This window comes from Camelus ferus, chromosome 16 (assembly GCF_009834535.1).
Source record: "Camelus ferus isolate YT-003-E chromosome 16, BCGSAC_Cfer_1.0, whole genome shotgun sequence".
Classification (NCBI taxonomy): Eukaryota; Metazoa; Chordata; class Mammalia; order Artiodactyla; family Camelidae; genus Camelus; species Camelus ferus.
The window spans coordinates 1,330,890-1,357,145 of record NC_045711.1 but is presented as its reverse complement, the minus strand read 5'-3'; the positions used below and the strand labels follow the sequence as shown (position 1 = coordinate 1,357,145).

General features: G+C 53.5%; 2 protein-coding genes across 3 annotated transcripts in view; one reads left to right on the top strand and one right to left on the bottom strand.

Annotated features, from left to right (window-relative positions):
- Positions 1-6,128, top strand: part of ASPA (aspartoacylase) — a 32,615-nt gene extending 26,487 nt beyond the window's left edge. Inside the window, exon 7 of one of the 2 annotated variants that reach the window (XR_004326501.1) lies at positions 59-458. Coding sequence is in view for 1 of the 2 variants with exons in the window: in XM_032498010.1 (XP_032353901.1) it covers positions 6,105-6,113 (9 nt within the window). In the remaining variant the exon portion in view is untranslated. Of the gene's footprint in view, positions 1-58; positions 459-6,104 lie in introns of those variants that run through there. The other variant, XM_032498010.1, reaches the window with a different exon arrangement.
- The window catches only part of TRPV3 (transient receptor potential cation channel subfamily V member 3), a 30,853-nt gene extending 5,613 nt beyond the window's left edge, over positions 1-25,240 (bottom strand). Inside the window, 14 exon segments of the mRNA XM_032497979.1 lie at positions 1,346-1,511; positions 3,445-3,518; positions 4,575-4,676; positions 5,395-5,553; positions 6,455-6,631; positions 8,699-8,979; positions 10,792-10,932; positions 14,986-15,162; positions 15,968-16,122; positions 16,888-16,974; positions 17,138-17,208; positions 17,210-17,243; positions 23,607-23,727; positions 25,087-25,240. Of these exon segments, the coding sequence (XP_032353870.1) occupies positions 1,346-1,511; positions 3,445-3,518; positions 4,575-4,676; positions 5,395-5,553; positions 6,455-6,631; positions 8,699-8,979; positions 10,792-10,932; positions 14,986-15,162; positions 15,968-16,122; positions 16,888-16,974; positions 17,138-17,208; positions 17,210-17,243; positions 23,607-23,725 (1,743 nt within the window). The 5' untranslated portion in view covers positions 23,726-23,727; positions 25,087-25,240.
- Between the last annotated feature and the right edge of the window lie 1,016 nt (positions 25,241-26,256).

Here is a 26,256-nt window from a genome sequence, read left to right as displayed (position 1 = left end):
GGTTTGGGCACAGATTCACTACACACTGCGCTCTGACTGCTTCCCGCCCTCCCCCCAGGTTCCCCCACAACCAGGCCCTCGAGCAGGCTGCTCTCCCATCCCCCTTGCCAGACCCTCCTCATGCTCCACAGCTCAGCTCTGAGCCCACCTCCTCCGGAAAGACCTCTTCTGTTCCTGCCCCCCACCTTCCTCCCTCCTAGAACACAGCCCGTCTGGATCCCTGCTGATGCAGGCTACGTGAGCACCTTTCCTCAGAGAATCTCACATCTGGAATCCTCACACCTCCTGGGGGCCATGCTGTGGCGGGGCGGCTCATACCCGCTCACAAGAGCTGACTCTCACATTCTCATGAATGTTCTGAGCCGGTTGTTAACCAAAGCCATTACTAAGAATTAAATTCTGTAAACAGAATTCAGTAAATTCTTCTAGAAACCAAGATAATAAATATTCAAAACTCATCACCTCCTGGTGACTTTACTTCATTTTAAAATTCTCTAGGCTTTTAAGGATATTTACATCTATCGTTGCCACGTGGTGGAAACACTATATAATGCTGTGCGACTGGGCGTCCCTTCCCAGTTCTGTATTCAGTGACGTCATGTTGGCAGCTGGAAATCAGCCATCAGGTGGAAATATTTACACCATGGAAATCGCAAATGCTACAAATCAGATATTGTTGATTGTGTAGATCTACACTTCAGACAGCGATGGACAAAGCATTAAGGCAAATGCAACTGTATTGTCCTGTCTGCGGCTGTCACATTGTGAAGAGCACATAAACATTAATGAAATATTATTCTCCAAAACTAGTATCCAATTTAGCAAATAAGTGGCACAACATCATGGAGAAACAAGTGCACTTCCAACATAAGCCTTCGTTGTTTCACCTTCATCTTATTCCTTAAAGCAAAGGCAAATATCAAGCAACATTTAGGTTGGCCCAACACTCACTTGTCAATTGCAACTGTAGGTTGGGAACAGATACAAGATTGCAACCAAAATCAACAAATTATTCGGTGAGACTCAACTAGCCATGTGGAATTTACAAGAAAAAGCACTGTATATTTTATTATTATTTGTAATTTGCGTGCTACACATTCTTTATATGGTAGAATTTATAATAAACGTATCTACATATATAATATAGAGAATACATATATATTTTCCTCCCTAAGAGAGCCTAATCAAAGGCAAAGGGAGGCCATGGCATTTGGGAGAAAAATCAGTGGCCTGTCCCTTGGACGGGCTTCTTTGCTTTGCCAGACCTCAGTTTCCCCATCTGAAAAATGGGCCTTCTCTGAGGGCCCTCCCTGCCCATCTCTGACGCCCGGCAGCCCCAACACACCTTCTGGATCATGACGCTGTACATGCCCATGGACTGGAACCCCCGCGTGTAGTAGAGCATGTTCGCCCAGCCCAGGGCCATGGCCAGCACGAGGCAGGCGAGGTACTCTTTGTAGGCAAACAAGTACAAGAAGACAGACAGTATCACAAGCACAGCTTGGATAAAACTGTTCAGGAGACACAGGAGACAAGGGCCTTACTTACTTCTCCTCAGCAGCAGGGCAGAGATATCCAAATCCCCCAACATCTCTGAAACCCTGAACGGTTACCCTGGTGACTGGTGCTAAAGAGACGGATAAGGCTGCCCCAGATCTGCCTGACCACATCTAAAATCCGGCCTTGCAGACTGCACCACTGGGGCCAGAGGTGGGCTGCTTGCTGTTGACAAGGACTTTTTAAAGATACAGATCTCCAGGGCCCGGGAGATTCTGGTTCAGGGGGCCCGGGGCCAGGAGTCTGTATGTATTTTAAATCACCTGCATGATTTCTGACTCCTACCTAGATTGGAGGAACCTCTAGGGTAGACTGAGGATGCGGTGAAACACTGCATTTTTAACTTAAGTGACAAATGCTGACAATGTCTATACTCAAAAGCCAATCATAACAAAAGTCCCCCCAATCTGCTCTTAAAAATCTTTTTAAAAACTACAATATATGCCCTATAATAGGTACACTAAAAGGAGCTTGGCTGTACAACAATGTCAATGTACTTAACAGTAATGAACTATACAGTTAAACATGGTTAAGATGGTTTAACATCTGTGTTACAGGTATTATACCAGAATTTAAAATTTTTAAAGTACAATATATACCAAACATACAAGATCAAAATCTATTCCTAAACAGTGTATACACCATCAGTTACGCAGACAGCTGGATGGAAACCCTCTCTCGCGGATACCATAAGGCAGTCTCCACGATTATAAAATATCTAACTAGGTTCGGTTAGGACACAGGCAACCCTGATTTTCTTGCGCAGTGAAAAGCACAAGTTTGGCGATGGAGCACTGGGGGCTGAAGTGAGGAGGGAATGTTTACACCTTCCCCTGCACTAACAAAACGACTAAGGCACAGAAGAGCAGGACAAGGCATTGGTGCCTTTTGTCTGCGTTAAAGCCAGTGGCTGACAAACAGATTTTCCTCTGGAATTGTCATACTTTCTCAAAGGTGACAGACTCCCACGCGGCTTGCATCGTGGGCAGTGCTGAACCGGGCCTATCCATTCACGGCTGTCTCATGGTGCCCCACCTGCCCACCGGGATGGAGAACTTGGCTCATGCTCCTGGAAGGCAGGTACATTCTTAACAAAACACCTATTAATAGGTATTTGGAAACACCAGGCCAAGATTCAAGGTCCTGTGAATCCAGCCTCCCAAATGCTCAGAAGAGGGACTTTGCAGGGGAGGGGTGGGGTCCTCCAGAGCCACAGAGCCCAACATTCTTCATCGAAAACTGCGGATTCTGTTCCATTCACATCCTGCAATACTGAATCAGCCGCCTTTCATTTAGAGACAGGGGTCACATGAGCCTCTGATGTCGCTGCACGTGACCTCATTCGGAAAGGTGGCTGAGCTGGGCTTTGTGGCTCGGGCCCACGGGAGTCCACCCTGCAGCAGCCTGGGGTGAAGATGACGGAAGCTCCACGTGACTGTGAGTGACTCACTTCCCTGCTCTGAGCCTCGGTTTTCATGGCTACAGAGGAGACTCGCTGATTTCTCAAGTACCTTCCAGCCCTGATCGGCCAGGGTCCGAGACAGCAACCAGGAGAAACTGGCCTAGAAGGTCCCTTCATAAAAATGTACACAGGACGGCTAAACACCTCCCCACCTTCTCTGTGCTGCCTGCCGCCCGGCAGGGTACAGTCAGCCATCCCTGCAGCCGATGGTGGGCACTGCCCTACCGTTTTCTGGTCCTTTCCGTGGGCATCTATGTGCCTCCCTTACCAGAAGGGAGGGAGGAGGTCCCTGGCCATGTGGCTATGGCAGAATGACAAGGACAGGGTGACATGGTAGGGTGGCTTTGCAGAGGAACACAGCAGCCATCATAACTAGACTTTAGCCCTGCCTGTGAGGCAGTGACCAAGGGGACAAACCTACTTACAAGACAAAGTGAAACCAGGCATCTGAGAGGATGGACTGAAGATCTGAGGGTCTCAGCAGGAAGATGGCGATGCCCTGAGGCCAGAAAGAAAAGAAAAGCTGAATCAGCTTCCTTTCATTCAGAGACAGGGGAAGAAAAAAGCTGCCCCCTCTTCATGCCCCTTGCTGGAGGATCTGGGGAAGGGGGCTTTCCCCCGGGACAGGGACTCAGGGAGCAGGGAGCATGTGAAGGCCCAGCCACAGCCCAGGTGAGGGATACGGAAGGGGACTTGTGCCGAGGGGAAAAGTGGGTGCTCCCCCCAATCTTCTTACATCTCTCACTCTCACCCCAGAACCCGCAAAGCAGCACAACCACACGGTAAGCAGCCGTTCCCTACACACGGCCTTTGTTCATGCTGTTCCCCACACCTGCCCTGTAATACCTTCTCCCCAGTGTCCCCATGCCAACGCGCCCCCACACCAGAGTAAGTGTCTTCTCTACCTTCAAGCCTTCCCTACTTCTCCCTGCCCCCAGGTAAAAGTCATCTCTGTTCTGAGCCCTGGTCTGAGCCCAACGTTGGGCCCTTTTCGAGTTCTATCTTAAAGTCTAGATATTTCTGTCCATCTGAAATCCCCTACCAGACCATGAGCTCAAAGAAGGCAAACTCCCTCCATCCCTGTCCCCACATATAGAAGGTCTTCAGAATATACCGGCTCATTCATTGGCTGGGTAGATGAATGGATCAATTGACAAACAGATGGAAAGATGGTTGGATGAAGGATGGAAGTACAGTGGGTAAGGATGAGTCGGGGTTTGAATGGATGAATGAGCAGCTGGATCAGTGAGAGAGGGCAGGTGACTGGATAGATGGATGGATAGATGATGGATGGATGGAGGGACGGGTAGATGGGTCACTGAGTGGCTGGGAGCGTAGATAAATGGCACATGATTGCACAGACGGATGGAGGGATGGATAGACAAAGTAGGTAGGATAAGCCTGCTTATTTATTTATTTCCATTTTGTAACTAAATGTAAATCTAAAGGTTAAAAAGGAAATGCCTCCCCGAAGTCCCCCAGTGGTAGTGGCAGAGCAGGGCACAACCGAAGCCAGGTTCGTGCCAGTCCGGGGGGAGCCTGGTGACCCACTCACCTCTTTCACAGAAATGCACATGGCCCAGATGAGCACGAACATCCTTCCTAGCAGCTGCAGCCACCCCATTTTGTGCGTGAGGGCCAAGGGGTGTGGCAGGGCCTGGGGAGGAAGGCAGAGGAATGGATGGGTGCGGGGTGGGGAGTAAGGAAGGCAGGGGTAGCGCCAGCTCTGGGGGCACCACGCACAGACACATGCCAGACCCTTGATCTGGGCCAGGGGCCAGCACGAAGCCCAGTCTCTGTAAGGGTGAGCGAAGGAACGGCTGCCCCGGCCTGCCTTCCCCACCAACAGTGGGAACCCAGAATTCTGCAGTGAGATGCATGATCCGATCGGTGCTAACAATCCCTCACACTTCGTGGCATTTGTCTGTTCCACCTGTATCCGGACACCCACGGGGCCTCGTGACAGTTAAAGCCAGGACTCTGTGTCTCTTGTAATGGATGGGAAGCCAAGGCCCAGAGGGGTGGGACTGCTTCTCCAAGTGCCCTCCTCCTCTTCCCATTGCCTGTGGTCCTTGCAGCAGAAACACCCAATCTGCTGCAGATTAAACAGGAAGCCTGGGCCAGGCCTGGGGCTCCTAATCCTCCCGCCCACCTCCAGCATGGGTCAGCCTCGGGCCGAGCATCTGGGGCTTAGCTCAACTAAGTGCTGGAGATAAATTCCGTGTCCAAGATACCGTGGAGCAGGACAACTGGGGGACCCCATGCAAATCTCTTGGCCTCTCCAGGCCTCAGTTTCCCCATCTGCACATGGGATGGCTCCAAGCTTCTGCAGCTCTGACCACTCCATCCCCCACCTCAAGGGTGTCCCCACGTACCTCCTCCTCCCGGGGGCGGTAGTAGGAGACGAGGGTCAGGGTGATGTTGTAGAAGAAATAAAAGCAGAAGGACAGGAAGAACATATACTTGGCAAACTTCTTCCACTTCATATGCAGCAGCGTGTGCAGGGGCTCCAGGGTCAGCATCTCGTGCCGGTTCTGGGGGTAGAACAGCACCGATCACCAAGGAGACGAGAAGGAAGGAGGGGCCATTTTCAAAGGGCCTTCATTTCCAAGGGAGCTCTGAGTCAGCACTGCCCCTGGCAGAAGGGGCCAGTCATTGTGTCCAGTGGACTGCTTTGGCTGGAAATGTTGGGAGGCTAATTTCCAGCTCCCAAGGCTCCTTCCCAATGCACCCAGACAGCAGCCAAATGCCACAGGAGCCTGGGGCTTTCGGCAAGAGGATCTGATGCACAGCGGGGAGGGAGGGCCAGAAGGGGGCCAGGGCCATAACTGCGGTTCTGGCCCCTACTGGGCCCCCCTTGACTGTGTGACCCTAGGAAAACCCCTGACCCTCTCCAGGCCTTGTCTCCTCATCTATAAAACAGATCTCAATCACTTCCCTACCAGCTAGGCTGCCACGAGGGGCCAAGGAGGCTCTGGGAAGCAAGACTCTTGGTAAAATGTGAAGGATGAAGATCCAGCTTGTTGCCTCGCTCCCCCTAAGAGCCAAAAACCTCCCACTGCCAATCCTTTCTCTTCTCTTTCAGCTTCACTGACCTCCCCGCCTTGCCTCCTCCAGAAAGGCGTCCCTGACTACACCAGTTGTGCACTCCCTGACCCTTATCTGGGACCAGATTCGGGGAAAGAGGGAATTCTAAGCCCCGATCATACAGAAGCAGTAAGAGGAGTTAAGGAGGAACATGATGGAGAAGATCAACACCCCCACCTCCACCCTGCCCAGAAGACCCCCACCAGCAGGTCACCTGGGGTCAAGTGGCCCCAGCACCTGCCCCAGGCCCTGCCCACTGAGTCACAGGAATGGGGGCTGCAGGCATGTGCAGCTCATAGCATGGGGTCCCACCCCCGCCACCTTCCCCAGCCCACCCGGGAGACCCACATCGATGTTGGTGTTGTAGACGATGATTTCCAGCACCGAGTTGTCCGTCGTGGTGTCCACGTTGGTGAGGTCGTACAGCGAGGATGACACGGGCCCGTAGGCCCAGTCGGTGAACTTCCTGGACAGGCTCCGGAGCCGCTTCTCCTTGATCTCACGGCTGAGGATGTACTTCAGGATCTGGGGTAAGAAGAGGAACGACTGTCAGCTGCAGAACAGGGCTTGGGGCCAACACAGCTGGGCCCGCCCAAGGCAGACGGGGCCGGGAAAGAGGCCCCACCAGGGGTGGACTGAGTCGGGCCTCTGCTCCTGTCACCGTGGCCCTGGGCCCGGCTTTATCTGAAGAATGGGCGCCAATCACTGATCTGCCATCAGTCCGGGGATTGTGAACACCGGGGACAAGAGGTGTGAAGGCCCTGCACAGTCAGCTCACAAATCCTTGCACCAGCTGGGGAGTCCGTTCCATGACGATTCCAGAAAGTGACAATTTCAAGTAATAATTTCTGTCTGGCCTGGACTTGAGAAGAAGCGAGAAGTTTTTCCGGCTTCCCCATCCTACCCTCAGTCAAGACCCTGCCAGTTGAGGCTCACTGCTCTGGCCAGACAGGGGGTGATGTAAGCCGCCAGCCTTCCTGAGGGGCCTGTGGGACCCACTCCCTAGGTCAGCAGTCCTCACTCTGCTGCAAATGAGGGTCTCTAGGGAACACTGAAAAATCCCACACCACCGACAGATTCATACAAATCTCTGCAGGGGGACCCAGGCATCTGCATCTAGTAGAGCTTCCTGAGCGGTTCCATAGTGCAGGGAGGATGAAGAGCTCACTAGTTCCCGACAGCTGAGCCCGGGTGCCCTAGGACAGGGGCAGAACTTCCCGGGGCACCAACTCAAGGTCCAGGAAGAGGGTCCTGTCAGGAAGGACAGCGTCAGAGCCCTGAGCTCATGTGACCCAGTGGAGTTCCCATCTCATCTCACCTGGAGCCTTGTCTCTGCAGCCCAGGCAGGGAGCTCCTGTGAAAAGGGTAGGTCTCCCCTTCCTGCACCCCCAGCCTAGAAGGCCCAGGGACAGGGTCTGTGTCTCAAGTATGGCTGGATCCTCCACTCCCAGCACAGTGGCCAACTTGGGCAGCATCCAGAAAGGTTTCCAAAGAACACTGAATGCAGGAGAGAAGGGGCCAGGAAGGGTGCAGGCACCTCCCCAAGCCTGGCCACGGGGAGGGGGTGGGGGACACGTTATTCTCTAGAGAACCAGGGAGGCGTGGGGCCATGCTCCATGCGGGAGGCTTCGCCCCGGGGCCCTCCCCAGGGAAAGCACATGCCTCAGAGTCCTTGGAGAAAGCCCACTTGCAACCACAAATCTGACTTCTCCTCAAACCCTCAGGAAGCCGTGTCCTTGGGGTGGGCAGGGGACGGGGGAGGCAGGCACACAATTCCTCCTGTCAAAGCTGTGTTCCATCCCCTCCTCCTCCCACAAGAGAATGAAAAGGTCCCTTGTGGGCCCAGCCCTGAGCTCTGGGCCGGGACCCAAGGCCCTCAGGGCAGCGCCTCCGGCCCCCCACCCCCATCAGCTGCCCTGAGGCTGGCACAGCTGCCATTGCTCAACAGTCCCCCACCGTCACCTCTCAGCGCCCTTCCAGCAGCCTCCCAGGAGCCACAGTCCTCTCCCAGAGTTCGCGATATGGAGGCCAAGGACGGGCTTTGTTAAGCCGTGACTCCCGCCCCAACCTGAGTCTTGACCTTGAAATCGGACCAAGCTGTGGTCCCGGCCGCTTAGAGAGATGTGAGCCCACCCAGCTGAGGCTTCACCAAGGCTCCGGGTTAACTTGAGTTCCTCGGCCACGATGCAAGGGCACAAAGGGCCATGAGCAGCCGCACACTCTGCTAGGGACCTGGCTCAAGGTTTCCACCTGACAGACAGGCTGGGGTCTCCCCAGAGTCAGGGAGCAGCAGCCCATTGGCTCTGGATCCAGAGCAGGCCTTCTGGGGCTCCTGTCCTCATGAGAGGCTGAAGGCCCTGAGGCTCAGACACTCAGCCTCCACTTGGATGCCTTGCCACACAGGAATCCTCAGCCTTAAGGCTCCTCCACTGGGGCTCCGGCAAGGAGGTCCCAGGACAGGAGAGAAACAATGTTAGGAACTGAAGTTGAGAAGGTGGGTCCACGTGCTGCTTCTCATGGCTCTGCGCAGTCAGCCACTCAGCAGGGCCCCTAGGGGAGCGTGCCTACAGCCCCCATCCCAGTCTCGCCCACCTCGGCCTTGCCCATCTTGGCGGCCAGCTGCAGCGGTGTCAGGCCATCATTGTTCCGCATGGTCTCCAGCTCCCAGTTGCCACTCCTCCGCAGGATCATGTCGTACATGCGCTTGACGAAGTCATTCTGCGTCTTGAAGTCCTCGGCCACCGTCACCAGCGCATGGAGGATGTTATTTCCCCGTGAGTCCTGGGAGGTGATGTCCGTCTGCTCGTTCTCCATCAGCAGCTGCACGATCTCGGGCTGGTTGGTGCAGGCTGCCAGGGCCAGGGGTGTCTCACCTAGGGGAGGCGGAGCGCGGGTACTCGGTTCTCTCGCGGACCAGAGCGGTGATCCCCAAGTCCTAGGACTGAGGCTTCTCCAGACCATTTCCGCAGGGGTGGGAGACTGGGGCTGGATCGTTGCAATAACCTCCTAGCTGGTCTCCGGGCTACCACCCTGGCCCTCCAACATGATTCTTAGCACAACAGCCAGACTGATCCTGCTAACAAATAAGGCTCACCTTACCCAGAATAAAAGCTCAGATTCCAACAACAGCACACAAGGCCCAACATCTGACATCATCTACTCCTCTCCCCATCATTCACTCCCTCCAGCCACAATGGCCTTCTTCCTTTTCCTCGAGCACACACAAGCATTTTCGTACTGCAGGGCCTTTGCACAATCTGTTCCCACTGCCAGTAGTGCTGTTTCTTAGATACCAGCATCATTTACTCTCTCACCACCTTCAAGTCTTTGCTCAAATGTCACCTTTTCAATGAATCACCCTAAGTGTTCTATTTAAAATTGAAACCCACCTCCTTCCTGCCCCAGAACTCCTGATTTTCCTTTCCTACTTGACTTTCTGTTTTCTGAATAGCACTTATTGTTTTCTTGCATATTACAGAACATTATTTATTATGTTTATTATTGATGGTCTATCTCCCATCTAGAATTTAAGTTCCACAAGAGCAAAGATCTCGGCTTTGTTCAGAGATGTATTTCTACTACCTAGAATAAGACGTGGTGTATATAGTAAACAATAAAAGTTTGTTAAGAAAAGAGAAGACAGGTGACTCCCACAGGGTCACACACGGTAAGCCGTGGACGGACCCAGGCCTGGGCAGCAGGTCTGCTGCTGCTGCTCCCCAGTCTCCCCCGGTATCCTCTCTTCATCCCACCTGACAAATGTTCCCAACACAGGTACAACAGGTCTGACGCCAGGCAATGGACTGGACAAGACCCTGTCCTCCAGGCCACTCAGACCCATCTAGTCCTGCTGACTAAAAACCACCTAGAAAACAGGTCAGTGGTCATCCGTCAGGGGCTGGGCTGGGGAGAGGAGCTGACTACAAAGTTGTACCAGGAAATTTTGGGGTGTGATAAAGCTGTTCCCTGTCCTGATCACAGTGGTGGTTACATGACTGTATGCATTTGTGGAAATGAACAAAACTGTCCATTAAAGTGGGTGAACTTCACTATATAGAAATCACACATTAAAAAAATTTTTTTTCACCCAAAACGGCCTAACTCCAATTGCTTTTGGACTCCCTAAGGTGTCAGTCAGGGAATTCTCGTGTTCTCATTTTTGACTGTTCGCAGTTCTGAGAGGCACTGGACACGGAAGAGAGGCCCAAGCTGGCCACCCGGATGCCTACATCAGCTCCTTGCTACACTGGGGCAAGTCACATCCCTTCTCAGTACCTGTTGGCTGCTTTGTAAACTAGGGCTCTCCTTTCGTCTCCCTCCCATGTCTCTGTTCCCTGAGGGCTGCTCAGCTGAAAGTCTGGGTGCCCACTAAGACCACCAGGTGACACTCCCAGAATGCCGGCTCCCCCATCATCCCAGGTCCCCAGGTACTTCCTCTCTGGTCCAGCCTGGCGGTCAGTCCGGTCCGTTCAGATAGATCCACCCCTGCCGCCTCCCTAGTCCTGGCTCTGTCCTCCAGGGCCTCGGATGCCTCTGAGGCGGCAGAGATGGGCAGGAGGGTCTCCAGCCCTCTGCCCGCCAGCACCTCTTGGGGCAGAGGTCATGGGGCGGGGCGACCTCTCCCTGCACCGCCTTCCCGACACCCCCTCCCCAACCTCCCCGCCCCGGGCCAGGGCGGCACCCACCGAAGTAGAAGCCTTCGTGCTGGTACTTGGGGTTGAAGAAGACGCCCTTGGCGTGGGCGTTGACGTCGGCGCCAGCCGCGATGAGCGCCGCGGTGATGTCTCCCTGCCGCCGCTCGATGGCGATGTTCAGCGCCGTCTGCCCTGCGGACAGGCCGGGGGTGGGAGGGGGCGCTCAGCGGCTGGGAGCCGGGGTGACACAACCTCTCTGGCCTTTTCCCCTCTCTGGCCTCCATACTCCCCACGGACCCACGGAGAAATACTAGCCGCCTGTCGGGTCTGTGTGGCCCAGCTACCAAGAGTCCCAGCTTCATTCTTTGCTTCAATCTTGCTGGGAAGCAAGGATTATTTAGGGAGCATCTGCTCTGTGCTAGGGTCCAGGCGCTGGGGATGCAGTGGGACACGGGATGCAGTTTTGATTCTTGTCCTCCAGAAGCTCACCATCTCACTGAGAATGAAGCGCTATGATACCGGAGGTGCAGGGGCTGTGGTGCCCAGAGCAGGGGCTCTTAACATGGACGGGTTGGGGGGCTTCCCAGAAGGGGCCTCTAACCTGGGACCACATAAGTTTACGGAGGGTGGATGGGGCCAACTCAAGGCCTCATAAGCCAGGTGAACAGATGAGAACATTATCCTAAGGACCATGGGAAGGCACAGAAGGCACTGAAGGAGGGAAGTGACATGACCACAGTCTTGGGTTTTGTGTGTGTGTATTTTTGGATCACTCTGGCTGCAAAATTGGAGGATACACTAGGAGCCCAGAGTTGTGAGGAACTGTCCAGCCCGAGGACCCAAAGATCCTTAGGAGAGTCTTTAGGATGGCCTGTGGGGGTTGGGGGAGAAGGGGAGTCTCAGGTAAGATCCAGGTGTCTGGCCTGGGTGCTGGGTGGCTGGTGCCTTTGTGACTAAGAAACAAAATAGGCGAGAAGCATTAGGGAGAGGGAGGAGGGACATTAACCCTGTTGGTGGAGCCTACAGAACCTCCAGATAGAGGGGACTGGAAGGCTGGGGTGCGGGGTCTCAGAATGTCCCACCAGAAACAGCATTTTCCAAAGAGCTGCCATCATGCCACAGACCAAGAAATGAAGTCCTAGTGGGTTAAAAACTAAGCATTTTTAAAGTCTGGAAAATTGTTTATAACTGACCTTCTGGCAGGGAAAACTTTCTGAAGCAAAATCCAAAATGCAGAAACCATAAAGAAAAAAAATGGACAGATTGACAGTTTGCTTACATAAAAATTATAAGTTTCTCTATTTCAAAAGATATCTTAAAGGACAAGCGATAGGCTGGAGGAAATATCTGAGATGTATGAAAGAGGCAATGTGTGTTTCAAAGTCCACGATAGGTGAGGAGCTCCCACAAATCAATAAAAAGACAAACAACCTAAAAGAGAACTGAGAGAAGATTAGCAAGAAGCACCTCACCGAGAAGAAGACACACCCAGCCAATACAGAAAGTGCAAGGTGTTTGGAATCACTGGTGATCAGCAAGATGAAGATTTGAACCTGAGGAGTTAACACTTTTCACCTATTGGATTGACGGTATATATCTTGGCAATACAATATTGGCAAGGATGCATGCTTTTGCACTCTTGTGTGTGGGGGAGAGTAAATTAGTACTTTTTGCAGGCAAACTTGGGGCGATAGCCATTGTAATTTTAAATATGCATGTCCTGAACCCAGAGAATCTAGTTCAAAGTGCTTTCCTAAAACATGTATGCGCGGTGCAAGGGTTACAGACAAGACTATGCACTGCAACGCTGTCATCGCAAAACCCTGGGAAGCACCTGGATGTCTCCCATCGACAGGGGAATGTGAAATCACCCCCCTTGCAGCCGTCTTCAGACTAAGCAGGTGAAAAGGAGGCAGACTTTGATATTCTGATATGAGAAGGCATTTAAAACATATATTTAATCGCCCCAAATCAAACTGTAGAACAATACAAACAGTACAATACTGTTTTATGTTAAATAGGTAGATAAGTGAATAAATAAACTATTTCTATGTGCACATACACACTTATGTCGAAAGTCTAATATAGTCCTCAAATGATACACACCGTAGTCATCATCTCTGGAGGGGAGAGTGGGGAACAGGTGAAGTTTTTCTGTTTTGTTTTTACTTAATTAAGGGGGGAGGGTATAGCTCAGTGATAGAGCACATGCTTAGCATGCACGAGGTCCTGGGTTCAATTCCCAGTACCTCCATTAAAAATAAAAATAAAAATAAAAGAATAATAATAATAAATAAAGTAAATGTTTTCACTTAAACTATCTGAATGTTTTACAATGAAACTCTAATCGTGTGTTATTTATGTAATTAAAAATAAATTGGTGAGTTGAATCTGGATGATGGATATATAAAAGTTCATCATGCTAATATGTCAATTGTAGGTTTAAAATTTTGTATGATAAAAAATTTTAATTGAACAAATTGTTAAAAGAAAAAAGTCAGTCTCTGAAGGCCTCTGATAAAATGCTTAAAAATGCATATTAGTAAAGTTGTCATTGAGTTCTCCTAGCAACAGAGGAAATATTAGCATTAGAAAGGAAATATTTGCCTCTGCCAAATGGGGAAACTGAGGCTCAGAAAGGCAAGCCAACTTGCCCAAGGTGAGGAACAATGTTACTCCGCTAGTCCTGGAACCCCTAAGTGTGGTGAACACAGAAGGGAGGGTGCTGGGCTGATACCATTGGGGGAGGAATGGGGAGCTGGTTTCTGGGAAGGAATAAATGGCTCCTCCCACTATGCAGAGAGAGTGGGTACCTGCTCACCAGTGAGAGGCTGATTCATGAAAGAGGGAAGGGACAAGGGAAGAGGAGGCCGAGAAAGCAGAGAGATACGGATTTGCAGCCAGGGCAGCAAGGCCTTAATAGAGATGTTAATCTTCGTTTATTCACTCGTTCAAAAAATATTGATTAAGGATCTCTTATGTGAGACCCCAGGGCACCAGGGAATCCACTCTGGGCAAGATAGACTCCATCTCTGCCCTCAAGGAAAACGTCTGCTAGAAGAGGGGAGACTGTAAATCTCTGCAATACTGACAAGAAGAAGAAAGGGAATGGAGGGGGACTAAAAAGGGAAAAGAATCTGGACGAGCAAGCTTGAGACACTGGCCTAAGGCCCCCTGGCTACAGGACTAGTGTGAGCTCCCTCATGACAGGCTGAGAACATTATATAGTTCATCCAGTTTCTCTCTTTGCTTTGGCTACCAGGGAGCTCTGTATGTGCAACTCAGCACTCAGTTGCAGCAATCTCTTCTGGGTTTCCTGTCCTCCCATCAATAGTCTTTAGTTTTTTTGTAATTCTTGGCTTTTCCTTGTATATAATAAAAACACTTTTGAAAGTCTGCAAGGAGCAAATAAATAAATATAAATAAACTGACTTTCGCCCATGAGCAAAGTTAAGAGCCCAAGCCAGACTCCCATCTGCAAAAAGCTGAGATGCTTAACACCCCCAGCATATCAGCAAGATGGCATCCACTTATTCCTGAGCCAATCATTTTGGCCACAAGCACCTCATAAGATCCTAAGAGGATGTCTACTGACTCCAAAAACAAAGACACACCTTACTGATTATTCATAACAAATTTCCTGAGCAAAGAAACATTATCCCAAATTGGGTCTCCCTGTATCCTCTCCTGCCCACCTAAGACAGAAGCCACAAAACTAAGACCCAAATTGGGTGGTTAATAACAGTGATGATGATGATGATGAAGGTGATGTTACTAACTGTTGCCATGTACTGGCCCCGCCCAGCTCTCTAACCTCATCTCCTGCCTTCTTTCTATCACTCAGTTGTGCCAAGCTTAGTCGCAGCTTGTGCTTTCGCTTTTTTCTTGTTCTGGATCCTTCTTATCATACAAACTTCAGGTCAAGGTCACCTCTCTGACCGTCCACTCTAAAGTTGCTTGCCGCCAGTCACTTTTTGGTAACAATTACCTTTTTTTTTTCATAGCATCTTCCATCTAAAATTACCTTTAGAGCAGTGGCCTTCATCTGTCTTATTTACCCATGTGTCCCAGGGCCAAAATTACTGCGAAGCAGCTGGTCAGCGCTCAAGATTGTTTACAGAATAAATGAAGGTGCCGGGCACCATGCTAAGTACTGTGGGCTTCGGGGACAGCAGTGCCTGTGTGTGGCATGGCCCACCCCCCTTTGAAATCCCTGCCTGCACAACCCCTCTCATAGGTGGGTACCTTCATAGGCCTCCTCCGTGTACTCAGCGTTGATGAATCTGTCCAGGATGTCATTCTCATCAGCAAAGGCCAGTAGGATCCGCAAGATCTCCTTGGTGTTGGGGTTGATGTTTAACAGGGCCTTCATCAGGCAGGTCTTCCCTGTGTCCATGGCCGTCAGCTTGTGCATGAGGAAGTCTGCAGACAGGGAGGGTCACAGGATGGAGCTGCAGCATCTGGCAGTTGGGGGTGGGGGGTTGCTGGGTGCCTGCCCCTGGCCCTCCCAGCCCAAGGAGAGGAGGCTGCAGCATCAGACCTCAAGACCCTCCCCCTAGGGCCTCCGCTGGCCTCCCTGCCCCACGCTCCCCGCTCCCTTCCTCTCTGTCCATCTCCTCCTCCTCAGGCCCCCTTGCTGGCTCCTCCTTCTTCTTGGTGCCTAGAGCCTTATCAGAGACCTTTTGCCCTTTGCCTTTGGCGCCTCCCCCTGGTGGGGGGCAATCCCACCCACTGCCTGGCTTCCCGCTGTCCACCTAATGCTACACCCTGAAAGCTCCAGCCCAGCAGCCCCACCCTGGGTGCCAGCAAATAGAGCTCACAGCCTCTCCCTTAACTGGCTACTCCCCAGCCTCCAAGACAGCTGGGGCCCAACTAGCCACCAAGTCTCCCAGTCCAAACAGCACCACCCTGGACTCACTCCTCCCATCCTGAGTCTTGCCAATGCCACTCCCTGAAGAGCTAGTCCCCCTCCCCCAGCCCTGCTGCTAGGGTCCCAACTCTGCCTGAACAGCAGCCTTCACTTTTACCCTCATCCTCCACAAAGTAGCCAGACCATGACCATCACCTGTCTAAGCCCTTCCATGGCTCCCTATTGCCCTCAGAATCAGGTTCGACATCATCAGTCCAGCATTTAAGGCTGGAAGTGGGGCAAGGGACAGGTAGGTGGACAGCAGGAGCCAAGAAAAGGACCCCAGCCCTGCACCCTCTGCCAGGGCCAGGCACTGACCAGGCACATCACTTTCACGGCGCCACCTGCAAAGCTCCTTCAGCTCCACCAGCAGCTCCAGCAGCTCCTCCACGCAGCCCTCGGACACGGCCGCAAAGATGCGCTTTTTCAGCCGCTTCTTTTTGCGCCTCCTCTCTTCTTTGGCCAGGTTTGCACTGAGGCCAGAAAATGTTTCTGACTCACCACACGTGCATCCACCCCACCGCTCTCTCCCCTTCCCCCGCCAGAGCCCCAGAGCCTAATGTGCTTACAGGGCGCTGCCCCGGCCCCCCACCGCCTGCACATGCCTGTCACAATGCCTGAAATCCCCTCCGTTAGTGCTTGGGGCCCCGGGATCTGTGCTGCCCTGTGCTGCTTCCCTTCTAATCCAAACACAATCACATGTTATCAAACTGTATCTTTGGATCCCTATAGTAATGACCAGGAAAGATACATGCCTAACTATTCATAGTGATTGCCTCAAAAGTATGGGATTAGGAGGAAGGGAAATTTCACTTTCATATTTTGTGTTTGAATTTTTTAATCTCTCTGTCTCCACCCACACGTCCCAGATAGGCAACAATCATGCACTGATGTGGATCCTTTTGTGTGTATGTGTTCTTACAAAATGCACCTTGATATATGATGGTTATGTGCGTGTATTTTTAGTTTATGGCATTGCGTTAAGTTCTCATTCTGCTGCATGCTGTTGTTTGGATGTTTTATAACATCTAAGGTGGAGTGGGTACTACTTTGATAAAATGTAATACTCCCTTTCCCCCCGCAAATGTCCTGCACACCACAGCCTCAGGCCCAGACATTTCTCCCAGCCCTCCATGAATGGCAGCTTCTTTCTCTTTCCTGCAGGGTCCCTGTGCCTGCCCCTCTGGCACCTGCCCCGCTGGCACCTGCCTGGTGGAGGAGGGGGAGGGACAGCTCACCTGGGACTGTTGGGATTGGACGGGGTCTCTGTCGCGTCATCCTGAGGAGACTGTGGGGAGTCCATGTCGTCACAGTTGCCAGAGATGCTGTAGCGCAGTGTGGCGGGAAGAGAGAGACAAGTTTTGCAGTGGACAATGATAGCACACCACAGCCAGGCCTGGCTGTGTGGCCCAGGGCGAGCCACTGCCAGCCCACTGGAGCCCAGGACTGGGCTGGAGCAAGGGGCTAGGGGCGAGGGGCAGTACTCACCACTGCCGGATGTTGGAGTCCATAGGCTTGGAGAAGATGGGGGGAGAGGTCTTGGTGACAGTGGGGTTGGGCTTCAAAGCCTTCTATCTCCAGGAAGAAGTGTGCGCTGGGGGGAACACCCAAGCGAGGCCATTAGAGCTAGAGCAGGGCCTCTTCACCCACAGCTGAGGGCTCACCCCCGGCCAACTCCATGTTGGACTCTGGGCCCAAGAGGCCTCGCTTAACCTGGGGTAGGAACTGTCATCGTCATTCCACATTTCACACATGGGCAGGTGAAGGCTCTGAGATCAAGCAACTTGCCCAAGGTCACCCAGCAGGTGGTCAGCAGAGCCAGGATTCAAAGGTCTGGGTGACTCAATGTTAATATTGGATATTATTACTAATTAATTACTAATACTGGATAGATGAACCCAGGGGTCTCTCCTGGGGTGGCCTAACATCAGAGGGGGTTTTCCTGTCTGCAGCTGTCTCCAGGTACAAAGGACTCACCAGAGATGCGCAACATGGCAGTGGGAGCTAGATTCTCCCTTCACTCCAACTGCCCCTCAGGTCTCAGTTCTGAGCAAGGGCCCTGCAGGAGAGGCCCCAGCCTCAGAATCTACAAGGGCCTTTCCTGGCTCTTGAGGGAGAGGGAAAGGGAAGGGTCATAGCCGCCGCTCAGGGGCAGTCCCCACCCCACACTCAACCTCCTTCCATCATCGCCCATTTTATTTCAGCAGCACAGAAGACAGGCTGAGAAAGGCTGATCCAGGGCAGGGAGGGGCTGTGGGGTCAGGGGACAGGGCTGAGATCCTGGTCAAGAAGGAAGACCCATGGAGTTTACTGTACAGGAATCACACCATAATAAAGGTGTTTAAAAAAAGGGGGGGGGGAGAGAATACCCAGGAAACCACCTCTCAGGCAGTGGAGGTGAGAAGCTGTGGAGAGAGGCCCGTGAAGGGTCCACTCTCCCCGGGTGCTGGGAGAAGGGAGCTGTAGGCCCAGGGCTAAGCCCCAGGGAAGGGGAGACACTCACTGCCCCGTGAGAGGCAAGACACACACTGGAGATGTAGCCCCAGGTTCAGACACACCCACAAATGCAGACATGTGCTCAGAGACCAGCCTTCTCGTGACAATGAGGATGGTGAGGATCAGGCTGAGGATGACCTCACTTGCAGTAAAACCCCTACCCTACGGCCAGTGCAGCACCACCGCTGGCTCTGTGACTCAGCTCTGTGACTCAGCTCTGTGACCCAACTCAGACTATGGCCTACTCACCAGCAGGCGTCTCTCCCAAGCACCTTTGCACCTGCCTCCTTGGCCAGGCCCAGAAGAAGCAACATAGCCCCTCCCTTCTTCACAAGACCGCGGAAGAGCTCCCAAAGTACAGTGCCAGAGGAGGACTGTCAAGTTCAGAAGAGAGGGTGGCAGGGGAGGGATTGTGGCCCCATTCCACAGATGAGGGAACTGAGGCCCAGGAAGAAGCAGCAGCTTATTCCATGATCACCACCCCCAGGGCAGAGACCACATTGGTCAGAGAAGCTGACTCCTGATGTCCAGACTCCCAGCTCACACCACTACTCACACTGCTCTGTTCTCCCCTCAGCCTTCTGGACCTATTCCCAGTCCAGCCAGCTCCAGAGGGAGGCTGCCCAACACAGCCACTTCCCAGAGTGGGCCAGGCCGGATGGAGACTGGGCCTTGCTGGGGAATCCCTCTCCTCTCCTCACCTCTCCTCCAGGCACAGACAAGCCTGGAAGGCTCAGAGCTAGTCCAGAAATGGGGCATACGTGGGGTGAGAGCAGGGCTGGCTGATACATTGGCCCCCCACCTTCCTGTCTCCTGCCTATCAAGAGGAAACTTCTGACTTGACCTGAAATCAAATCCTTCTTCCAAAAGAGAAGACAAAGGGAGGAGCCAACCCTTAGCTGGGAGCTTGACGCCTGGGTTCTAGTCTGGCTCTGCCTCTGCCTCTCCTCCTGTGTGACCCTAGGTGGTCACTTGCCTTCTGTGGGCCAAGTATCTCCTCACCTGGATGGCGAATGGTTGGGCTAGATGATCCCTAAGGCGTGCACTCTGGAGTCAGTGCAGCTCCAGGATCATCTGCTTATGGACTGCCCAGGTGAAGCAGACATCAGAGATCATCCAGTCGGATCACCTTTCCCTGCACCCCTGCAGTACCCCAGAACCGTCACCCCAAAGTTGTCCCCACACCACTATGGCAGCTCTGACCTAAAATATCATGGCTGAGACTTGCTGAAGATCTCCAGGCAGAGCTCAACTCCCACACCTGCAACTGTTTCCCCAGGACAATTGGCCCAGCCCCTGCCCTGCCCTCCATCCCACCCTACGTATCTGGGCTCCTTGATAGTGTATTTACTCAACAAATATTTATTGAGCATCTACAGTGTGCCAGGCACTATTCTAGGAGCTGGGGATACAGTGGTAAACAAGGAGACAAAAATTCCTCCCCTTGCAAAGCTACTGTTCCGCTGGGTTGGTTAGAGTTGCCCCAAGTGTCATACCAGGTTCTAACACAGTGAGACCATTGCTTTTCTTGCTCCAGATGACTACACACTGTCCTTTAGCTGTAAGTTCTTCAATGGCAGGAACTACAGTTGCATTGTCCTAATTCTCTAGTACCCATCATTGGCCGTAACACTCAGAAGACCTAACAGTGGATGAATGCAAGGAAGGATAGGTGAAAGATAAATGAGTGGGGAAAAGAATGACTGCTTTGACAGATGAGTGGATGGATAGAGAGATGGGTAGATGATGGATGGATGGATGGATGGATGGTTGGAAGCGTGCATGGATACATGGAAGGATGGATGGATAGATGGATGATTAGCTGAGGAATGAGTAGTTGGGTAGGTAGACAGGTGGATAGATGGAGAGACCAGTGAACTGGTCCAATAAGAAGACAGGCCAACACAACCTTGAACTGTAAATGTTGGGAGGCTGCATCCCTCAGGTGACTCTTTCTTGGCACTCAGTTACCCAAAGCCCTCACCTCTCCTTCCCATTCTTGTACAAGAAGACGAAGAGAGGACCTCTGCCTCTCATCCACCTCCCCTCTTTCTCAGGCCTCCTTCCAGAGTCCACAGGGGCCTCAAGGATGGCCCAAGAAACCAGAGAATGAGTGCATCTGTCCACTCCAGGCCCGGAGACTGAGAGCCCGAGGGAGAGGAGGAAGCGTTTTCTCATCTCACAATGAAGTCTCCTTTCTCAGGCTGGGGGATCGTGCTGAGCACCGTGTGCTTACACGTCAACTCATCCCCTCCTCCTCTCGTTGTCTTGCCTGCCCCTTCACTGACTCAAAACTACTAGTGTTCTCTGCGTAGGAAACTTGGGGTGCAGGGAGGGAAGAGATGACATCTCCAAAGACCCTGTCCTCAGAGATCTCAACCAAGACATCGCCCCAATAACCATGCCAACCTCTTCAGAGAGGAGCTGGGCTTTGGGAGCTCAGGGGAAAGAGAAGGGTCTTGTGGTCAAGGACAGGGATGAGGAAGGCTCTGCACTCTGTCGGGGTGGGTTTAGTCTGGGTCTCGAGATGGACCGGGGGTTTAGGAAAAGCCCTAGAAGCAGAAAAGCAGCATGAAGAAATCCTCCTTGGTAGGAAAATGAAGGCTGAGATTGAGGAAGGAGGTCTTCGGTGGCTGGGAAGGAGGGTGGTGAGAGCGGGGCTGGACAGGACCCAGTTGTGGGCAAGGACCTAACTCCTGGGGTGGGGAGCTGCCCCACGCCTGCCCTGCTTGCCACTGCACGTGCCACATCTCACCTGCCAGCACAAGCAGACGGCCAAGTCTTGGCCGGGTGATATCCTGGCTCCTGACCTGCAGCAGGTGCTGTTTGTTTATTCCTACCTTTGACCCAGCCCGAAAGGCACCACGACATGCATGTTGTTAACGCAGGTGCACAGACAGCTCTGCACAATTTCTGCTGCATTTCTATCCCTTTGAAGGCAAAGAATTATCCCTGGGCAGCCCCAGGGCTGGAGAGGAGCCGATCTCACCTGCTTTGTCCCACGAAAAGCCCAAGGGCTCTGGGCTTCACAAGCCAGCGCCTCCAGGACCTTCATGACCTGTGTCTGTGTCAACACCTTGCCCAGGGCCCAGTAAGGAGGTAACCGTAGCTACTACCCTCAGGATGGGCAGGATGCTTCAGAAGAAGCTCCAGGTCCAAAAACCTCCCCCCAGCCTAGATTTCCTGGTGCCTTCAATTCCACCATTGGTACATGTTTCCTTAGTGATCAGAGTTACCTTCTTTATTTACATATCATTTTTTCTTTTTATTTCTAGACCTGAGTCCTATACTCAGTTCTGAGGGAGATGCCCAAACCTTCGGGGTCTGGGGAGAAGTAGGCATGTGAGGGCCCTCAAAGAGCCTTGGGAAGGGAAAGGGCCACGACTTCATGAGACCAAGGTCACACCTCGCACCGGGCCCTTGGCTGGGCCAGGGCCATAGGCAGAGCTGACCCTGGAACTAAGTTCATGAAATGGGATGGGCTCAGGAAGGGCAGCCTGACTGCTGGGCAAACCTGGGATTTTCCTGAAACTCTGTCCTCAGTCCTTCTCTGAGGTCCACACCTCCCCTGGGAAAGGAAGAGGGCAGGGAAGGAGGAAGAGAGGCAGGAGGGCAGTGTTTGGTGACTTAAAGGTATCTCTGCTCCAGGAGACTGTATAGCTCAGTGGTAAAGCGCTTGCTTAGCATGCATGAGGTCCTGGGTTCAATCCTCAGTACCTCCATTAAAAATAAATAAATAAATCGAATTACCTCCCCCTCCCCCCAAAATAAAAAATAAATACCTCTGCTCCTATCCAGACAAACCCCACCAGACCCAGGCTGCCCCAGCAGGCCCCTCAAGACCTATCTGATCTCCCCACCAGATTTTATCTCCTGTGCCCTAGGATGGAAATTCCACCTGAGTGTCCCTCTGGATATCTCTCTGGCATGTTCCTCCTGACTGTGCTCCTTCTCCTGTGAAGTGCCCATGTCAGAGATGGCCCCGTCATCCCTCCAGGTTCCCCCACTGGTCCTCCTTCTCCCTCCCCTCCTCCACGATCCTAATACCTTTCTGATCTGTGCCCGCTTCTCCATGCCTCACCAGCAGGATCACCGCCAGTCACCTAACAGACCCCTCCAACCCAGCATCCACACAGATCACCCAGAGTATTCTTTCCAAAATGCAAACCTGGCCATGCCCTCCCTCTCACACAAAATTCCTCTATGGCTCCCTACTACCCCCAAGTTATTCCAAGATCCAGTCCCCATGGGACTCTTCTCTGCAAAGGCTCCCCGCATCCAGCATGTTAGCCACGTGGGGATTCCCCAAGCATCTGCTTGGGATGCCCTATCTCCTCCTGTCCACCTGCCAGCATCCACTGTAACACCACCTCCTCCAGGAAGTGCCCCCGGGGTCAGAATGACCTGCCCCTCCTTGGGCCCTGCCCCACGTAGTTTACCCTCTCTCCAGGTCACTCCCCACATTCTCCCTGGCAACCCTCTCACCAGCCAGACACCGAGCAGAGGCAGGAGTTCTTTCTGTCTGTGTCCCAGTCTCCCCAGCCTGTGCGCACAAAAGTCCTCAGTGATTATTACTCAAACCAATGGAAAGCAAATCACCAGGCTCACCTCTGGCTCAAGAGGGACAGAAGCAGAGGAGCAGGGCAAATGGGCCAGCCAAGACCAGAGGGCCCACGGAGGGCCCAGGGAAGCACAGCTGAGGTGGAGGAGGGGCATTCAGGCTTCAGGGGCACCAAATCAGCTGAAGGGGCCGGGGGACTTCAATGGGGGCAGCTCAGGGGCCAAGTGTGACCCTGAAGAAGCAATTTCTCTGCTCCCAACTCCTCCATGTCCCCAACGGAAGTAGTTATAACCATAAATATCCCATCCCTGCCCAGTTCTCAGGGGTCCTGGGGAGTGACAGTGACAATGATGAGAACGAAGACAAAGTTCAAGGTGACAAACACTATCAGTGCCAACCTGTGCTGGACACCGTGCTGAGCATGTTGTTGACACAATTGCAATTAACCATCCCCCTGTGAGCTAGTGTCCCCATTACACAGGTTGGGTTAGAGAGCTTGATTACCTGGCTGGGCACACAGTGGATACGAAAGCCCTCAGTGGGTGAGAAAATGTACCCAGCACGTGGGCCCGCCCACCTTTCACCTTCTTGCCTCGGGATGGTTCCAGCAAGCCCTTGCCTCTCCCAGGAGCCTTCCTGAATGCGTCTGCCTCAGTGCCCTGGGCCCCTCTGGGGAGGCCTCCCTGATGATTCCAGTTGTCCTGATGTCCTCACCTCGGCCCCGGAGTATGCAGTGCTGTTCCCCCTACCCCGATCCCCCAGTTATACCGGGCTGAGCACCAGGCTACCCAAGATGAGACTGAGTCTCAGGTCCGCCCCAGGCAAGGGCTCCCTGCAGGTGGGCGCCAGGCTCCTCCTGTGCCCCTCATAGCGCAGCACCCAGGCCCCAACCCGCCCTACCTCTTCTTGGTGGGGGTGATGTCTGCCGGCCTCTTCTCCTGCATAATGGCAGGGCTCCCACTGGCGATGGTGGCTCTTCTGCCCATGAAGGGCACCATCTCCTTGGGGTGGGCGTTCATGGCTGGAACACAATCACAAAGCAGGTGCTCGGGTTGAGGGGACATGGAGGAACTTCAGAAGGGGCTTCAGACCCCTGTGTTCACACCCCCTGGGACAAGGAGCTCACTCTGCCTTCCTAGGGACAGGGAGATTGTCCCCACAGCTTCCCCTGCTCCTGTGGGTCCTAGGAGAGCCCAGCAGAGCTTCAGGGTAGAAATCACCGTGACCTTGACCTCTCTCCAGCCATCACCCCCAGCCCCACCAATCTCCAGGTGGACTCCTGAGTATTAGCTCTGCTGTTTCAATGTCTCTCTCAGGTTTTGTGTTCAGAATTCTCCTGGACAGAGCAGGACTGTCACCTCCTTTACTCTAGACACTATGCACCTAGTGACACAGCCTCAGGCTTCTCTGGCTTTTGAATTTCTTGGTCCCCTGGTGCTCTCTGCAGCTAACACACTGATCATCTTTCTCACCCAAAGTTGACTATAACCAGCCTCATGGCTGGCTGTCCATTGGACTCCCCTCCCACCTGGAGGGAGCAGCTGAGCCTCGCCCCTCTCCATCCAGACCTGCTTTGCTGATGGGCTGGGCCCTGTGTGGGGCTTGGAGGGAAGCACTGGGAAGTGGAACAGGTATCAGGTATGTCTCCCAAGGACCCTATGTCTCTCACCCAGGACCGCTGGCTGCTCCAGCCTCTCTGCCCTGGCCGGTGAGTGCAGGACAGCCCTGGGCAGCTGGGACAGGAGAGGGGCAGGAGAGCCCGGGGTAGGAGAGGGGCAGGGGAGCCTGGCCGGGACTGCAGCAGCTGTCATTAGCTCCCTGAGTCACCCTATAAACCTGCGTTCTCACCTGATGGACTCTCTCGCGGGCCTGGCCCTGGGACTGGGCTTCCTCACCTGGGAAGGGCCTCCCAAGTCCTGGTACTGACTGGAACGGCCTCTCCTGGGAGACAGACCAGGCCCTGGGGGCCACAGGCCACCTCCCCTGACCCCATAGCTCGCTGGCTCAGCCCCTGTGAGATGCCTGGGCCCCATCGCTCTGGGGCCACCTCACCCCATCCTGAGCTCCCATCACGTTGCTGCCCCAGAGAGCCACGTCCCTGGGGCCTGCTCGGGAGACAGGGGCCTCCTCATGACTGTCCTCCCTCCCCGAGATCCCCAAACCTCAGGGACAGTTTCCCAGTCCCTTGGAACCTGTGCTCTCACACAGTCCCTGTGGCCAAGAGCTCACATCCAGCTTTGTTTCTCCTGTTAGAGACCCAAGTTCCCTCCCAGCCCGCCCCGAGGCCTGTCAGCAAAGGGCAGGCATGGCCCAAAGGGTCCTCGTTCAGGGCTCCCTGGGGCCTTAGAGGGCACTGGTGGCCTGTGCAGCGAGGACTCACCTGGTGAGGCCTGGGTGGTGGTGGCTGCCCCTGCTCTGAGATCACCACATGTCCCGGGCCCAAGGACCCCCAGTGGGACTATGGCTGAGGCTGCAGGAGGCTCTCATCATAGGCAGAAGGGTGGCTGGAATGAGGTGTCAGAAGTAGAACTGGCTGGGCCACCTGCCCTTGGCGCCAGGCAGGCCACGCCCACCAGCCACAGCTGCAGTGCCCGCCTGCCACCCACGTGCCCTGCCTGAGTCACCCCCACACCCACAGGGCAGCCTCACCTCAACCCAGGAGAAGGCAGAGGGGGTGGCAGCTGCCAAGGCTGAAGTTCTGGTCCCAATTCTTTCCTCTCTTGTTTTTGATGCTTCCCATCATGGGCCTCAGAAGACCTACTTCCCAAGGATGCTGTGAGAAGTCAGAGATCCTGCTGGTGGCAGGGCCTGATGAACTGTCACGTGCTCAGCCTTGACCCCTGGGAGGCAAGGCCACAGCCAAGCCAAGGGCTGGCCCAGTTGACCCCATGGTGGCCAGCTCCAAGAGTTGGTATCCATCCTTCAAAATCTGGGATCAAGTCCCCTCAGAGACAGAGGAAGTCCCCATTCAATGCTTCCTACCAGAAATTATACACCAGCAGACCTGGGTGTCAGACAGCCTCACCCACATCTGGCCGTATGACCTTGGGCAAGTCATTTCTCCCAAGCCTCAGTTTCCCCATTATTAAATGTGCATAATAAACCCATCTTGCAAGGGTTAACCACGGGTTTAAATGAGAGAACACACAGAAAGGGCTAGAACGAGGCCCAGGGCTCAGAAAGAATTCAATAAAGGGTGACTTCTATTAACTATTCTTGTTTTTGTCATGCGGTTCTTTCTCCCAGCAGCAACCAGGCCACCTGCCTCCAAGGCCAGAGCATCAGAGGAGACTCTGAGCCCTCCCTCACGGCCCAGACCATCAGCTGTGAAGGGGGTGGAGCAAGGCTGGGGCGGCCCTTCTCGGAGTCACTCAGGAATTACACATCTATTCCCGCAGGCAAGGCAGGACTGGGATGGAGCAGGAAAGCTCTGCTGACAGGAAGGGCGCCGGTGACTGATATGATGGGGCTTCTCGTCACCATGACCTGTCAGGCCTGGGCAGAGGCAGGCGGCAGGTCAGGCTTCTGACCATGGGACAGCAGGATCCGT